This window comes from Enhydra lutris, unplaced genomic scaffold, assembly GCF_002288905.1.
Source record: "Enhydra lutris kenyoni isolate GAN:26980312 unplaced genomic scaffold, ASM228890v2 scaffoldscaffold10, whole genome shotgun sequence".
NCBI lineage: Eukaryota > Metazoa > Chordata > Mammalia > Carnivora > Mustelidae > Enhydra > Enhydra lutris.
The window spans coordinates 3,710,548-3,727,318 of record NW_019154094.1 but is presented as its reverse complement, the minus strand read 5'-3'; the positions used below and the strand labels follow the sequence as shown (position 1 = coordinate 3,727,318).

Here is a 16,771-nt window from a genome sequence, read left to right as displayed (position 1 = left end):
AGGCAGAGAGAGGAGGAAGCAGGCTCCCCGCTGAGCAGAGAACCCGACGCGGGGCTCGATCCCAGGACACTGGGATCAAGACCTGAGCCGAAGGCAGAGGCTTTAACCCACCGAGCCACCCAGGCGCCCCAATAGGAAGCATTTTTAAAAATGTAAAAACTAATGGGGCACTGGGGTGGCTCAGTTGGTTAAGTTTAAGTGTATGACTCTTGATTTCAGCTAAGGTCATGACCTCAGGATCCTGAGACTGAGCCCTGTGCTGGGCTATGTGCTGAGTGCGGAGTCTGCTGAAGATCTGCCCTCACCTGCACCCCTCCAACCCCCCGGGTTGCTGCAACTCCTAGCACATGCGCGCAGTAAATAAACAAACAAATAAATAAATGTAAAAACTGAAACAAGCAAAAAGTAAAGGCTCATAGAAAGCAGGACTGATACAAAAGGTTATGCATAAGATGCCCCACCCCAAGACAGCTCTCAGCACACAGCAGACATTCCAACATGTGCTATGCATTGAAAATAACCTATTGTAAGAAAAACTTCAGTGGCAAGAGATGAAAATAGCTCCAAGGCCCACTCACCTTGGGTCTCTAGAAGGTTCTGCACCACTTCCTCCAGGCCGACCAGGTAGATGAATTCGTTGTTGGCAGCGCTGGGCAGGAAGTTCATCTCTGGGGCAGGGGGCTTGGGAGGGGGGATTTCTAGCAGCGTCTTCTCCAGCTGTTTGCGCAGCGCAAGCTTGGCAGCTGCCTGACGACTGGCTGGAGAATCAGCAGAGGTGACCACAGAGGCCACGCTGGTGGGGGTGGAGTTGGCCTGAGCAGAGGTGGCTGTCGTCCCTTTCAGCGACGCTGGGGAAGGCTTTTAGGAGATAACAACTTGGTCAGGGTTCTGGGGGTGCCTAATCCCAGAGACCAGGATGGCACTGTTAGCTGCATTGACTAATGAATCTTTAAGGTAATAACTCCAAGCTGCTTGACATAAGCAAGCCAACAGGCAAAGCAGCATTAAACTCCTCACCGTATGAGATGACCAATCTTATAAAACATACTTGTTGAGGTTTAGCTGATATCCAATAAACCACACACATTTACAATCTGTATTCTGCTGTGTTTTGCTACATGAGGACATCTATGAAGCCAAAACCAGGGCAGTGGGCACCCCCGCTCAGGCAACACAGCCACTGTCCCATCACTATGGCCTAGCAGACTTCCTCCCAGCACAGGTCGGATGGCCGCCATCTTCACAGGGGTGTGAGAGAAGATCACTACAGCACTGGTGGCATTTGCTTCATGAGCACCTTTGTATGTGGTTGTCTGAGACTCTAATGTTTCACTCACTTCATGTGTCCTCATTGGGGTTATGGTGGAGAACAGCTTTTGGACCAAACTCTGTCCCGCCCCTTCCCCCACTCCTGATCTTTGGTGCTCCTGTACTACTTTCTCGTCTTCATCTAGACCCCAGTGGCCAATGCTCCATTGTCTCCTTCCTTTAGTTCACCCAGCCCTCAACCCTGTCAAGTGCTTTCCCCAAAACCCAAAGCTGATCACACTAGTGCCCTTAATTTTGTGAGGCTGAGAACCCTTCTGAAAATCTAAGGAAAGCAGCATACACCATCCCCATGAAAATACACACACCTGACAACTTGCACACAACACATCATAGGACTCAGGGAGCCCAGAATGGTTTCCCAGGGCCCCTTCCCTCACAGAGGGTCTCAAGAGCTGAACAAGTTTCCCAACACAGAGGACACCAGCCATCAAAGCAGCTCAGCCTGGTCTGACTTTAGAGGAGACGGGGATGCTGCTCAGAATCCTGCTGGTCAGGCTCTTATCTGAGGGAGGCAGACAAAGATGCACCATGCCAGAGGAGGAAGAGAAGCTAATACAGCCATCAGCAAAAGCCCCTGCAGACCCAATAATTTTCTCTGTCAATAAAGCTCTTGCTTCTAGCCTGCCCACCCACCCTGGTCCCATCTTCCTGGCACTACTTTGTGGGAACAGACCCACCCCATCTCAGAGGCTCTGTACAGAGGTGAAAGGACTCGTGGCTAAGAATAGATGTGCTAGTGCTGTGAGGACATTTACAGACATGCTCCCCTCATATGCTCATGCAGACAGGGAGGAGGGCGAGGAAGGCTCTGGTGCCGCTCCACCCCTCTCACCCCCCGCCCCCCGGTCCCAGCCATCTCTAGGCCGATCGGATGCTTTACCTGGCCTCATCCATCCCCCAAAACATCTTGGGTCCACCACCTGAAGCCTCCCCCATACCCTGCAGCTTAGGTCTGAACCTTTCCCCCTCTCAGTACCTATCCATCTCAGCTAGACCATAGTTCTTAACACAGGAGGAGCTCTAGTCCAAACCCCCATGGGGCACCCTAGGCCTTGCCTGACTCTGAGGGAGCAGGCAGCTCACACCATACCACTCTGGAGACCTGACTATGCCGCAGGACTAGGGGCCCTTGATGTGTGTGCGTGCGGGGGGTGGGGTTAGGTTAGCTCAGCACAGTCCTCACCTGTGGGATGTTGACAAGCAGACTGGTATTGGGGACATTGGCGACACGGATGAGGCCCTGCTGGATGATCCTCTGTCCCTGAATTTGCACACTGGGCACAGATGCCCGGGGGGCCAAGAGGAGCGGTGGCGGCCCCGTGCTGGAATGTTGTCTGATGTTGTGGATTTGCTGTGGGGTGGGACAGAGGATAAGATGATGAAAGGGATGGGGTGCCTGGGTGGCTCAGTTGGTTAAGCGTCCAACTCCTGATTTTGGCTCAGGTAATGATCTCAGAGTTGTAAGACTGAGCCTCACATCGAGTTTTACAGTGGGCATGGAGGCTGCTTAGGATTCGCTCTCTCCCTCTCCATCTGCCCCCTACCCTCCATGCACTCTCTCAAAAAAACAAAAAAAAAAAACCGAAAAAACCACACCTTTTTAACACTGAATAACATTCCACTGTATGGATATTTCCCCATTCTCCCCCCCGCCTTAAAAAATAAAATAATAAATAAAATTAAATAAACAAAAAGATGGTGAGAAGATCAATGAAGGGAGGGAAGGGTGGGACCCCATAATCCCCAAGCTGATGACCAGGAAGGACTATTCTCATGAGGTGACTGGCTGGAGTAGCCTGAACACATTTTTACACCACACAAGCATACCCTGCTCACCTGAGCCCCCCTGACAAGTGGGGGCATGACGACCTGTGAGCTCGCCTGTGGCCCCAGCTTCGAGGACACCTGCTGCCCACCGCGGACCAGGGGTGGTGGGATGACACTGCCAGGCATTCTTGTTGAAGAGGTCTGTCAACAGCACCAAGCCCCAGATTTTATACTTTTTTTTTTTTTTAAACAAACAGGTCTGCAGTTTTATAAAAGCACATACTTGTTTAAAAGGGGGGGGGGATGGACACTAAAATGCCCATTTATTCTAAACACAAAAGAAGAAGGAACGTGGATTACGACAACAGCCATGCAGATTGGCTTCACTCAGGAGTGAACTGCACCAACAAGGTAGCACATTTTCACCCCTACAACAGCAGAAGTCCAGCTAACCTGGGCTGGGAGTCACTTTCTTGCTGGTCTGAACTGGGGGCACAGGACTGTTTGAGGGAAGGCGGGCCCCTGCTCCGACCTCAGTCTTGTGTCTGGGAGTGGGAGCTCTGCCCATCTCACCCTGTGGGTAGGAGGCCCTGCTAGGTCGCACGAACTTGGAACTGTTGAAACAAAAGGAACCTGGTCTGCCTAAATCTTGGTTCTCTCTCTAATTTTACTAGGAGCAGTCATAGGAGGAGCCCTCTCAGCAGTGGCATGATTTGTTCGTGATGTCAAAAGTGGCCTAAGTTTGGACCTCACTCCAAAGGAATCAGAAGGAATGGGCAGCCTTTCACAGGAACTGGATCAGGACTGCTCAGGAGACTAAGCAGAGGGAACACTGACCTGAAGGGATGGCTTGCCAGAAGGAATGTTCTGGGTGCCCCGAACAAGCGGGGGAGGGGTGGTCACGGCACTCCCAGCAGAGCCTGTGGGCTGTAAGAGAGCAGACATGCGAGAGATAAGGGGGTCGTCAGCCCCACTCCCCTCACATACAATCCAGAGGGAGAAAGACTGGTTTTCTTCCTCTTCCAAAGCCATCAAGCTCTAAGGTTCTATGCTTCCAGTGTAGTCCGTAGTGTAGTCTCCAGCTAAAGTCTGTAGCAGGAATTGACACACCTGAAATGGACAGAGGAGGGGCACCTGGGTGGCTTAGTTGGTTAAGCGACTACCTTCGGCTCGGGTCATGATCCTGGAGTCCCTGGAGTCCCGCTTCAGGCTCCCTGCTCTGCAGGGGAGTCAGCTTCTCCCGCTGACCTCTCTCCTTTCATGCTCTCTCTCAAATAAATAAATAAATAATCTTGAAATGGGCAGAGGAGAGATCTTCCAGTACCCCTCCCTCCTGGGAATGCTTGACATCACACTGTGGTTTAAGAGCAGGTTTTGCCTTCTGGGGGATGTGAAGGACTAGTGGTGATGGCTAAGGCAAACGATGCCAGACTTGAATAGATTAATCCCAACCTTGGTGAGAAAGCACCAAGTCCAAGCACTTCTTAAAGTAACAAATGCCACTAGATAAGGGACAGGGACAGTGTGTCTTGGGCAGTATGAGCTGACAAGAGTATATAGAACACAAGTCCCCTTAAGGAAACAGGACAGGAGGATACTCACTTAAGGCTCTGCTTGGGCTCCCACTTGAACACAGTAAGTGGATATAGCCAGTGGACAGAGCCTGCCAATTATTTGTTTCCTTTCCAATTGTTTAAGACTCAGTGGAGTGAACCAAGTCTGTCCCTGTCCTTTATCTAGTGGAATATGTTACTTTAAGAAGTACCTGGTTTACTGAGATAGTGGTTAAAGTAAAAGGAAGGGTAGCTTTAAAAAACCCAACAACCAAAAATGTAAAAACAGAATCAAACAAAAACAAAACAAAACAAAACAAAATAAATAAATAAACCAACAAAACAAACCTAACCTTGGCCTATATGGTAATCTGCATTTAGAAGCAGCAAAAGGAGCCTCAGACACCAGGGGATATGGCAGGAGGAGCCCCAGGACAGAGACTCTGGGGCCTGGGAAGCACTGTGGCATGCCCCTGCAGCATGAGGGAATCTGTCCACAAAACCGTGGTAGCTCCTGATGGCCAGCATGGCCCACCCACAAGGTAGGAGGCCTCTCTGAAAATGCGTTTGGGAAAGAGCTCTTAACCCAGAACTTCCAGCAGCTTCTAAGACATCTGTTCTCCGTTTTCTTAACACTTCCCATCTATGAGGAGTTTTATATACTCCTATCGAGAATATTCCAAACCAAAACGCACTGTAGTATCCTTACTCTACCTTCCTTTCCACAAAATGTTTAATTCAAATTTCCATTTTAGACCTTGACCCTTATGCCCTGAGGAAACTTGTTTGCCTGTGATCAGCTGCTCCTGGTTCCTGGCACTAAGGTGGGCCAAGGTAATGAGTCTGGGTTTTCATCCCATTTTAACTGGCTCCTGCTGACTCCTGAGAAGAGAACGGACACACACACACACCTTCTGGGTGGTAGTTTCCTTTTGTATTTGACTCTGCCGCAACTTTTTTAATAAAACGAGTTTTGCTTCTTCTAATCTTAACTCTTCTTTCAGTTGCTTAATCATTCTTTCTCGTTCTTCAGGACTGCTTTTCTGCAAGGACAAGAGAACAAGGGTTGAAGGGGAGAGCCACAGCCAGGGAGCACAGGCCCCACCATCACCAACACCATTTGGGGATAATGTCAGGCAGGGTCACCCCCCAACACGGGGACAGGGCTCACCATGAGGGCCTCGGTGCTGGTCTCCTTCAAGGCCTCCTTTGTCAGCCCATTCACCCTTGGGCTTGCGGGCTGCTCATTGTCAGAGAGCACAATCACATCAGGAGAGGGGGCTCTCCTCTCAGACTTCATGTCACTGTGGAGCAGGGAAAGCAGACTGTTACCAGAGTGCCTGGACGCTCCGCCAGCACCGTTCCCCAGAGCCCGGCACCTATATACCACAGATGCCCAGACTCAGACACAGTCACAGCAGGGAGGTGGAGAGCATGGCTGACCCACGCACTCCTCTCCCCAGCCTCTCTCCTTGGGCGTCCTCCCTACCACACACCCATACTGACTTCTCTCACTATATTCACCACAAAGCACCCAAACTGAGAGCTAGGTTCCTAGCCAAGACTAATTCTTGTTGCCCACCTCTGTGTACCCAGGGCTGAGGACACCTGTGTTCAAGGGTGACGTGGTCATTTCGGAAAACACTGCAGCTCCCTTCTCTACCATGTGGTGTAGTTTGATAAAAATGCTCAGCTTGAAGGGCACCTGGGTGGCTCAGTCGGTTAAGTGCCAACTCTTGATCTTAGCTCAGGTCATGATCTCAGGGTGATGAGATTAAGCCCTGTATAGGGCTCTGTGCTCAGCAGAGTCTGCTGGAGAATCTCTCCCTCTGCCCCTCTCCCTGCTTGTGCGGGCGCACACATGCACGTGCTTTCTTTCAAAAATAAATTTAAAAAATCTTATAACAACAACAAACCTAGGATCCTGGAGCTGAGGCAGGGTCTTTCTTGGCCTGTCGTCAGGGCTCCTGTGTGTTAATGTGACAGTGTGATGCTGAGCTTCTACTGTGTCTCTAACCGCATTCACAAGGTCCCAGAGACCATGCTGTGCGCCCCCAACCAAGCAGCTGTTTGCTGAGGGCCCAAGGTAAACTTTCCCTTAAGATCTGGCCTCCACTTGTGCTGAAGGATTAGGATCCTTTTCATCAGTAGGAAAACCAGCAGAGGACCAAACAAACCCACTAGGTGGCACTGTGACCCAGTGAACAAACTCAATAAAGTTAACTGGGAGAAATAGCGCTAGTTGTCCCACTCCTCCCTCCTAGACCCCAGGAAAGCAGGGACAGAGTTGTAGATGGAGAACTAGTTTTAACAGCCCACTGAACTGCCTTTTTCATTCCTGGAATGAGGTCTGTCTTTACGAAAGGATGGGCAAAGAGGACCAAATAGAGGGGCATGTTTGCCCCTGGACCCTTCTCCCCAACCAGGGCTCTTCCATCCCTTCTAAAAGAGCCACACGGTGGCTACACCTCAATCCTTCTAACCTTGATTTGATTTAACCAGTACAGTTGTTGGCCGAAATCTCAAAAGACATCAGAGGAGTGGGAAAAAAGGTGCCATTTCAAAGTATACAGTCACCTCACTGGGGTGATTTCTCAAGTCCAGAAACCGGTTGGCTGTTTATCAAGTAACCCAGGACATCATATTCAGGCCTCACCAAACCAAAGACGAATGCAATATGGGAACCACCACTCACTCTGTTTGTCTCCCTGCTGACTGCCCACTCTGCCCAAGGTCAACTTTCAAGGGGACCTCAGGGCTCTAATTCCATCCAGGTTCTCTAGATGCAGACAAAGATATTGAGGGGCAGTGCAAGGCCCAAGTATAGGAGCTGTAGCCACTGGTCCCAGCCCAGGTGGACTCCCAGGTGACTGCATGCAGACAGAGGAGCAACCTAGGCAGAACCAGGTCTAGAAATGCAGACTGCAAGCATTTCCTGAACAAGAGTGCGCTGAGACAATGGTAATCACTTTTTGTCATTTTACTGAGGGCATGCACTTTTTCTGAAGGTTGAGAAGTCTAACAAAACTCAAATGTCTGAGGGAAAAGGGCAGGCTGAAGGACCAAGAACATCTGGAGGCTGAAGCTTCCTGAGATGGCCACTCCAACCACAGCACTCCCAGGTCTCATCTTGGCCGGAGAGTAATCAATAACTCATCCAAGCAATGACGTCACCCCACCCCCATCAATGATCACTCAGCATCCCAGCAGCCAGCAGGGAGTGAACTTCCTGTATGCTAATCATCTACCAAAAAGTCATGTGACAAAGGCATTTCCCTCCCTGGTCATGTGACCCTTTAACTGTGCCTTCCAACATGAAAACCATGGCAACAGCCAGTTCTAACCGGTTTGTGACATGCAGCCTTCATTTTGAGAAGTGAGGTAGGGTTCAGGTGCTGTCAGAAAATGGAGGCCCCCTGCTCACCCTGGGGCTGCCCAGCAGCAGACACTTCCTATGTGGCACCAGCCCATGAGGAACTGTTAGTGTATTATAGGGGCCAGGGCCACCTCTTCCTAACACAGAGAGGTCACCAGCCCCTCTAGTTGCCAACATGGAAAACTTTCCTAAGCTCAATTTTTAAAGTAAAGGTGCTTCAAAAGTCTTCTCAGTTCTTTCACAGAGAGTTCTTTTAATTCAGGAGAAAGAATACCCCTTTGACACAGGCTAAAAATTAGTTTGGGTGTTTTTGGTTTTTGGTTTTTTTTTTTTTTTTTTAAAGATTTTATTTGATAGAGATTACAAGTAGTCAGAGAGGCAGGCAGAGAGAGAGAGAGAGAGAGAGGAGGAAGCAGGCTCCCCGCTGAGCAGAGAGCCCGATGCGGGGCTCGATCCCAGGACCCCGAGATCATGACCTGAGCTGAAGGCAGAGGCTTTAACCCACTGAGCCACCCAGGCGCCCCTGTTTTTGTTTTTTTAATTGTTCTAAATTGCAAAACCATTTAGGCGGAAGAACAAAAGCAGAGGAAATCTAGCCCAACATGCTAGGGCAATAGCACTGTGGCCAGATATACTGCTTTCCTGCTTCAGTCCACGGTGGGCATGTGGGTACCAAGTTTATTTAGAAGCTACACGATTTCAGGGCAAATCCAGTAAGCCCATCCTGCCCATCTTGGGAACTCTTGTGTAAAATATTACGATCAAGAGAGATTTTATGTGACCTATGAAAATCTCTGGAAGCAGAACATGCTATTATCAACAAAAACAGTCTCATCACCTCCTCCCCTGTATGCCAGCCTTGGCTAAACCAACACAAAAATTCTGTTACCTGCTTGGAACTTTCATCAAGTTTCATAGAAGAAAGGAAGAGCTTATATAAACTTAACTAAATGACAGATCCCATGTCCACAGCACCAGGCTACCATCCCAACTGCTCACCAAGCAGCAGTTTGTGTGAAGTTAAAATTTAGCGCCCTCTCAGTCCATTCCAGGGGAAATGGCCTCATAAAGAGAACACAGAAACTGTTCTTGGCAGCTCTGACCTTCGCTGTTCTCTGAAAGGGCTTGCTTGATGTATGGGAAAGGGACACTTCGTCCACACTTGTTCATTCACTCACTCACTCACTCATTTGTATCTGTCGAAAACCCACTAAGAAAGCAGATGCTGTGCCAAGCAATAGGGATACAACCCTGGATAAAAGGCAGTTCTGTTCTCAGGATCCTTCAGAAGGGACAGACCCCCAAACCAGGAGAGGAGGGGCAAGTAAGGGCATATCCACAGGTGGGAATGGATCACCACTTGCCTTGGTTCACTGAACAGCAGGGAAAGCTTCAATGGAGTGCGAAGAAATACAGCATCTTGCTACCCCAAAGACCTGCTCCATCAAAGACTGCATTTCACAAGATCTCCAAGATTCTTTTTTTTTTTTTAAAGATTTTATTTATTTATTAGAGAAAGAGTACAAGCAGTGGGGAGGGGCAGAGGGAGAAGCAGATCCTCCCCCGAACAGGAAGCCTGAGGTGGGGTCTGATCCTAGGATCCTGAGATCATGACCTGAGCGCAAGGCAGACACTCAACCAACTGAGCCACCCAGGCGCCCCCAAAAACGATTTTTAAGTCACAAAGGTTTTTGTTATTTTCTTACACAAGATTCTTGCACACGCTAGGGAAGCTAAAGAGGACTATAGGCCCAATGAGGCCTCAGGACAACAAATTCCACCTCAGGGCCAGCCTGAGGAGACAGGTATAACCAGACACAACCATTCCCTGCGAGAACTGTCCCTCTTCCCATTATCTTTTGGGCCTGCCTGGGTGGGGAGACACAGGTAACTACTTACTAGCAGTGTTTAAGGGTGGGGTAGGGGGCACTGCTAGACCTAGCACCTGCCTCACCCACTCTTGCAAACACTCGCCTCCCTCAGTGTGTTCCTCCACTGGAGCCCATTCACACGTTCCAGGTCAAACATACCAACTGGCTTTTCCAGAAGCCCCTGTACCTCAGGTTCCTACCCTACCCACAGAAATATCCTGCCTGGGTTCCTCTGCCTTCACTATGGGTCCCTCCTTGGAATGTCCCTCTACCACACTCCTGAGGCTCCCATGTGAGCCCCAACTCACACTTTAAGACACAACTTTAAAACCATGTCCCCTCAGAAAGGTCCTTGTCTGGCCCAGTCCTTCAACACGCTGGCCCTGGGAGCATGATCAGCACTCCCCCAGTGCACTCATGGGGAATACCCCCCACAGCACGCATGCCTCAGGAAGCCTTCTTAGCTATGCCCAGTACTGTCCATCATGGTGTGGGGAGTTCAGGGCAGAATTCTGGGGTTCCACCGAAAGACAGCACATGCCTGAGCAGAGGCTTCCCTGTCAACAACCAGCTTATTCACCTTCACTCCAGCAAACTAGTCCAAGGAAAGTACTTTACCTTTCTACTGGATCAACGCACAACCCCATAGCCTCCCAGGGTGATGGTGTCATTGCCTGTTTGTCAGGCAGGTTCCCCCACTCAAGCTGGGGCTGGAGACCATCAAAGGCATAGGAGCCTGGGCCCCAGACACCAAGGCTTCCAATGAGGGCCAGGATATTCCCAGGGTGACCCAATAAGCAATGGACAAGAGGGGTCCAGTCCTGATGTTGACACCACAGTCCCAGGAAAGGGGGTGATGCCTCCCATGTCCCCAGAGCCAGAGGGGCAGGAATTTTCCCCTGGTGCCACACTGGCTGAGAGTGGAGGAAAGGCCGTAGGGCCTCCTCCAAAGCCTGTGGCTACACTCACAAAAGCTCACATAAGCAGGCACTATGAACCAAGCCTGGCACTGGGGGCTTCCCTGGCAAATCCGAATTTCACTTAGTTCTGTCTCTTGTAAGTGAAGAGCCCATGGCAGGATATTTCCCTCTTTGTGCCTCCTACACCAGGACAGCAATTCCTGCCCTGCTGCCCCTCAGGATCGCTGGTGAGTGCAACCGCAGCGCTGAGGAGGCCTGGGCACACTAGGAGACCATCAGGGAGTTCAGGCCCCAATCTTTCCTAAAACGGTAAAGAGCTGCTTGCCATGAATGCAAGCTTGGCACAGAACAGACAACTGGCCATTGCGGGTTAATACTTAAATATTCTCAAACCCAGGGAAGGCAGGAATTTATCTGTTTTATGAACTGCTCTGTCCCAGCAGATGAAGCAGGATCTGGCATGGTGGGTGCTCAGGCAACATGGCTGGTGGACGTACCCACCTCTTTCTCTTTCTTAGCTCCTGGTTCCAGGATGGGGTCTGTGAACTCATGAGGAATCCAAGTGATGCCTGTAGAGACTGATCACCCTTGCATATGCAGTCAGCTTCTCTCACATGCACTGATGCCATGTTGCTAAAGGATGTGCAAATTCACTTAAAAGGATTTCTGAAGGGGAATCTGGGTGGTTCAGTCAGTTAAGTGCCTGACTCTTGATTTTACATCAGGTCATGATTTCAGGATCAGGAGGACCCCCCCCTGCCGCCACATTGGGCTTTGTACGGAGTGTGGGGCCTGCTTAAAATTCTCTCTCCCTCTGCCCCCCTCTTGCTTGGGTACTCCCTCTCTCTCTTCAAAAAGGGATTTCTAGGGGCGCCTGGGTGGCTCAGTGGGTTAAAGCCTCTGCCTTTGGCTCGGGTCATGATCCCAGGGTCCTGGGATCGAGCCCCGCATCGGGCTCTCTGCTCAGCAGGGGGCCTGCTCCCCCGCCACCGTCTCTGCCTGCCTCTCTGCCTACTTGTGATCTCTGTCAAATAAAAAAAAAAAATTAAAAAAAAAAAAAAAAGTTTAAAAATGGGGGGGAGGATTTCTACATTCTGTGTCATTACGTCTGTCTTTTTAAGGAACAGGTCCTGGAAGTGCAACTCCTAACCTGTGAGTCAAGACTTTGGTGGATGTTAAGGAGCCTTAATATAGTCCACAAAATCATGTACAGAAGACCACCATGCTATACCCTGATGAGACGACCCATACCTCTCCATGTTCACACATCCATTCAGTCCTGTCCCCAGAACCTGGGCCGGTTTTGTGGCTCACTCTGTGAACTACAGGAATGCAGAGGAAGCTATGCTACAAGCTTCTGAGGCAAGGTCACAGAAGCCTTGCAGTTTCCACTTGGGCCCTGAGAACGCATGCTCTGGTGGGGTCTCACAGTGTGCTGTGAGGATGTCAAGTTAGCCGTGTGGAAAGAGGGTCAGATACACAGAGATGGGCATAACATCCCACACGAGTGACAAAGCCACTGGGGACATCCAACCTGGTTGAAAAAGGACTGCAAGGATCAGAGTCCAAGAAGCAATGCCCACCTAGGACCATCTGACCTGAAGACAGGACAAGGATACACCAATACATCATCACTTTAAGGATTTTATTTATTTATTCATCTGACAGACAGAGATCATAAGTAGGCGGAGAGGCAGACAGAGAGATAGAGGAGGAAGCAGGCTTCCTGCTCAGTAAAGAACCCGATGCGGGGCTCGATCTCAGGAACCTGAGACCATGACCCAAGCCGAAGGCAAAGGCTTTAGCCCACTGAGCCACCCAGGCGCCCCAATACATCATCACTTTCAACCACTAAGCTAACAAAGCTGACAGCCCAGCTCTGCCCCCAGGGAACTAGCCCACATCACTGTAACACCGTATCCTCAGACTGTCCCCAGCAAGGAGACTCACTCTAGAAATTACCCTGGGACAAAGCAGGGAGAAACAATGTGGGAAAGAAACAGTTTACCCAAGCAACCACCCCTGCTGAACCTTGAAGCCCCCCAAAAGGACCAGCAGTTCTCTGCGCATGAGGGATGGCCACAGCAAATGCAGACTTGAGAGGATATAGCAGCACAGCTCCAGAAAGGCCCGAGACCAGAGCTGCTCAAAAAAGAAAGGAAGTGAAGAGAGGGTCCCACAGGAGAGGGGGCCATCTGTGTGTCTGGGAGCCACCACAGCCTCAAGCATTATACTGAGTGGTGTGAATCAAAGCCAGAAAGCAATTCCTCATGCTTTTAATCTAATGAGTATTGCCATTCCAGAAACACTTCTAGAAAAGTCCTACAAGAGAGAAAGATGGTTACCACAACTTCCCAGGTTAGTCCTACCACCTGGGGACATTTCACTGGCCCCTGAACATACCTCTGGGATCTTTCATGGCCATCTGGACATGGGAGCTGCTCACCAGGACCCCTCACCAGCCCCCTCCTTTCCCAAGGGGAGCCGTTCACCGAGACACTTGGTGTGATCAGAAAGGGAGCTCTGCTGCACATAGACACAGGCTGTGCCTCAAAGCTGAAGACGTGCCTGCCTCAGGGGACGGTAGGCACTGATGGGTGCCTGGTCCCCTTTCCAGACCCCCCAGGGCCCTGCAGCCCACCTGCTTCCTGCCTGCCTCAGCCCCTCTTCAACTCCCTGGACTCCCTTCTTGGCATCCATTACCACTTCTCCCAGCCCTGTAACTTGACACTCTGCTGGCTGGGATGTCAAGAGAAAAGCCCAGAGCCTGCTTTGCAGGGGCTGGGAAGTCAGAATACATTTTGCTTCTTGGCCACAGAGGCCATGGAGGTGAGCAACTGGGGATGAGATTTCTGAAACCTAGCCATCATTCTTCCTGGAGACTTCAGGTCCAACTATCGCTCTGGGACCCATTATGTGCACCCTGCCACAGCTACTGCTAAACATTTCAGAAGAAAGAAAAGGCGCTCCTGTGGCCAGGCTCTGGTCCTGAGACCCTATCCCCCCTCCAGGGCCCCTAGCACAGAGGAGGGCAGTCCCGAGGCACATGGCCAGAGCAGAGTGCTGTGCTGTCAGCAAGGCCAGGAAGCAGTCAGCCTGTCCTGCTGGGGCTCCTTCTAGGAACACAGGAGCCCCCTGAAGTCACAGCCTGGCCAGGGAGGCCCAGAGGACTTCAATCCAACTGGAACAACAGGGGCCAGTTTCAGGAGGGTGCAAAGTCACCTGGGGCTGTAGAGACAAGGTGAGGATGGGTGAAATAGAGCACTCCCCTAGGCCAGAGAAATTAGCTGTGACCGCACATAAAGACCCCAACACCAAATGGCAACGGGGCAACCTTTAGGGCCAGTATCCACCCAAGGAGGTCACACCAGCTTAACACTGCCAGGAGGCAACATGTCCAATAACATCAGAAAGGCTAAATCCCATTCAGTATGCTCTGCTCAGATATTTGGAAAGGAGCACTTGTTACAAATGACCACAGTCACAGAACTGAAAGGCTGACTTACCTTGGATTTGGAAAAAATCACCCAAGACATTTGCAGACCCTTTACAAGGGCTATCTCTGTGCCAACCACCAAGGCACACACTTCTGTATAATCCTTTCAAATGCCTGATCGTCACTCTACAGGTGAGGAAACAGTCTGAAAGGCGTAACTTCTTGAGGTCACACACCTATGGCCTGCAGATAACCTGGGCTCACACTAGGCCCAGTCTTCTGTGGACGCTTGGCAATCCTGCCCAACTCTGGGACACCAAGGGCTGTCATGTGTACCCTGCACTGTACTGGGACCCATGCCCCCACCATAGGTCAGATCAGCGAGGTGCCTGTGACCTACAAAGGGTTCAATGGCACCCCAGAAAAAGCAGTCAGAGGGTGAGAGAGAATGTGCTCATATGACTGTTAACTCTGACACCTCTAACTCAGGTTATCAACTACCATTTTTGGAGTAGATTAAAGAGGAAAATGCTTTTACTTATTCTTAGGATCCTGGACAACCAGCAGCATCCACATGCCAAGTCCCTGAGTTGAGAAAGAGATGACAGTGTGAAAACATGGATGTGATCCTTAAACTTGACTGGAAAAAACCCTTGCTCCACATGGACTGCCACCTGCCCAAGAAAGCTTGATGGGGTTTCAGCACCCTGGAATCCAGACTCCTAAAGGGGCCGGGGCCTGGGAGAGTAAAAGAAAAAGGAGCATGGGACCCCAAATGTCATAGCACCAAAGCTAGTGATTCCTCCTTTGTCTCATCATCATACCCACATGACAGACCAACCTTCGAACACAAAGAGAATCCAGAAGCACTCTGCAGCATGAAGGGACTCCCTACATCACATCGCATGAACCCAAAACACAACTCATGGGATGCCAGCTCCCTCACCAACTCACAGAAAGAGAAAATCACCCGTGTGCAGATGAAAACTACATATCGGAAACAAATACTGCTTTCCAATTTGCAACAACTACAAACTTCCGTGACAAATGCAAAGTATTTATTTGCTTTGTCTGAAAATTTACTGCCCCCTTTGAAAAATCTGTTTCAAACTGCTGGATCCTCCCCCACCATCCCCTGGCAAATCCCAACTTTCCCTCCCAGCATAGCTCCAGCATCCCCCACCCCCACCAAATCTGCTCCGACACTCTTAGTGCAGCAGGACCATGGGAGGCTAGTTCTACCTCTGCAGCTGTGAGGGCTCCACCGAGTCACCAGACCTCAATGAACCTCATCTGCAGAATGGGATTCCACTGACCTCCAACGGGTATTATAAAATGTAAAAGGCAAAAACGTGCACCAAGTTCACAAATGACAGCCCCCCCTTTCCCCCATTCTCACTGAACATGATGTGCACAATCAGAACAGCCCCCATCACCTCTGCAGCTATAATTTAGCTCTGAATGGACTCATCTGGCCACCTGCTCTGCAGCCAGAGGTCCCTGGGGACAAGGTCTCACGCCAAAGGCTTCTCTTCCTTCTATTGTCTGATTCCAGCGGGCCATTAACCACTGTTGCCTGAGATGGGAGCACACAGCCCTCATGGACGTCCTTATTTCTGCCCTCTAGACAGCCTCCTCCCAGCCCATCTAAGCTCCTCTGCACTGCACTGGGCTCTGCCAGGTCACTGTTTTAACACTGAGACAACTGTCTTTTTCACCGAGTCAGGACAGTAGTACCAAACTGCCAGTACTCAGTGACACCATGCTGTAGGCAAAGGCCTGGATGAAGTAAAAGCTATTAACTTTATTAAACTTCAGCCCTTGAGCACATGTCTTTTTAATATTCTGTGACAAGATAAAACACTTCTCCTGTGTACCATTGCAGGACAGCCATCCAGAAGAAAAGTATGTGTGTGAGCATTCACAAGGCTTGAAGGAAGAACTCAAAGACACACTGAGGTTATTCAGACTTGGGTGTTGCACAGACATTTTCCCCAAAATGGTTAATGCAAAGCCCATTTCTTTGGAAACAATGACCAGTATTTGTTGTCAGTGATAAACTCCAAGCTTCCTACAAACAAAATATAAAACTTTGGAAAATTTGTGTTTGACCCAAGAAGTCAGACATTAACTAATCTGATTTTGTCATACTGAATAATGCAGTGTGTCAGTATTTCAAAGTTAACTCTGTAAACTACTATTTTCTATGTTCAAAGGCATTACAAACTCAAACCTGAGTAAAAGATCATCCTGGGGGTGAAGACACAAATTACCCAGGCAGAAGAATCCCAAATAATTTGTGTAGCTACTTTGTTCTTGAGGAGGGGGTATGGGCTACATGTGGTGACTTCCTTCCCAGGAGTCCAGCATAGAAAGAGGCAGAGAGAGTGACTTTACAGTGGAGACATCTGACAGATGCCACCCCAGCCAGGTGATTAAGGTCAACATCACAGTGAGAGGTCAAACTGATGGCATGTGCTGTGGATATGGTGTGGTAAGAAGGGTACTTTACATCTGTG

General features: G+C 50.0%; 1 protein-coding gene across 6 annotated transcripts in view; it reads right to left on the bottom strand.

The window, feature by feature from the left end:
* The window catches only part of LOC111143847 (GATA zinc finger domain containing 2A), a 107,630-nt gene that overhangs the window by 11,000 nt on the left and 79,859 nt on the right, over window positions 1-16,771 (bottom strand). For all 6 annotated transcript variants that reach the window (XM_022497796.1, XM_022497797.1, XM_022497795.1 and 3 more), the window contains 6 exons: window positions 5,821-5,953; window positions 5,561-5,692; window positions 3,934-4,023; window positions 3,166-3,297; window positions 2,513-2,680; window positions 579-858 (listed from right to left, as the gene is read on the bottom strand). In XM_022497796.1, the coding sequence (XP_022353504.1) occupies window positions 579-858; window positions 2,513-2,680; window positions 3,166-3,297; window positions 3,934-4,023; window positions 5,561-5,692; window positions 5,821-5,953 (935 nt within the window). The remainder of the gene's footprint in view (window positions 1-578; window positions 859-2,512; window positions 2,681-3,165; window positions 3,298-3,933; window positions 4,024-5,560; window positions 5,693-5,820; window positions 5,954-16,771) is intronic.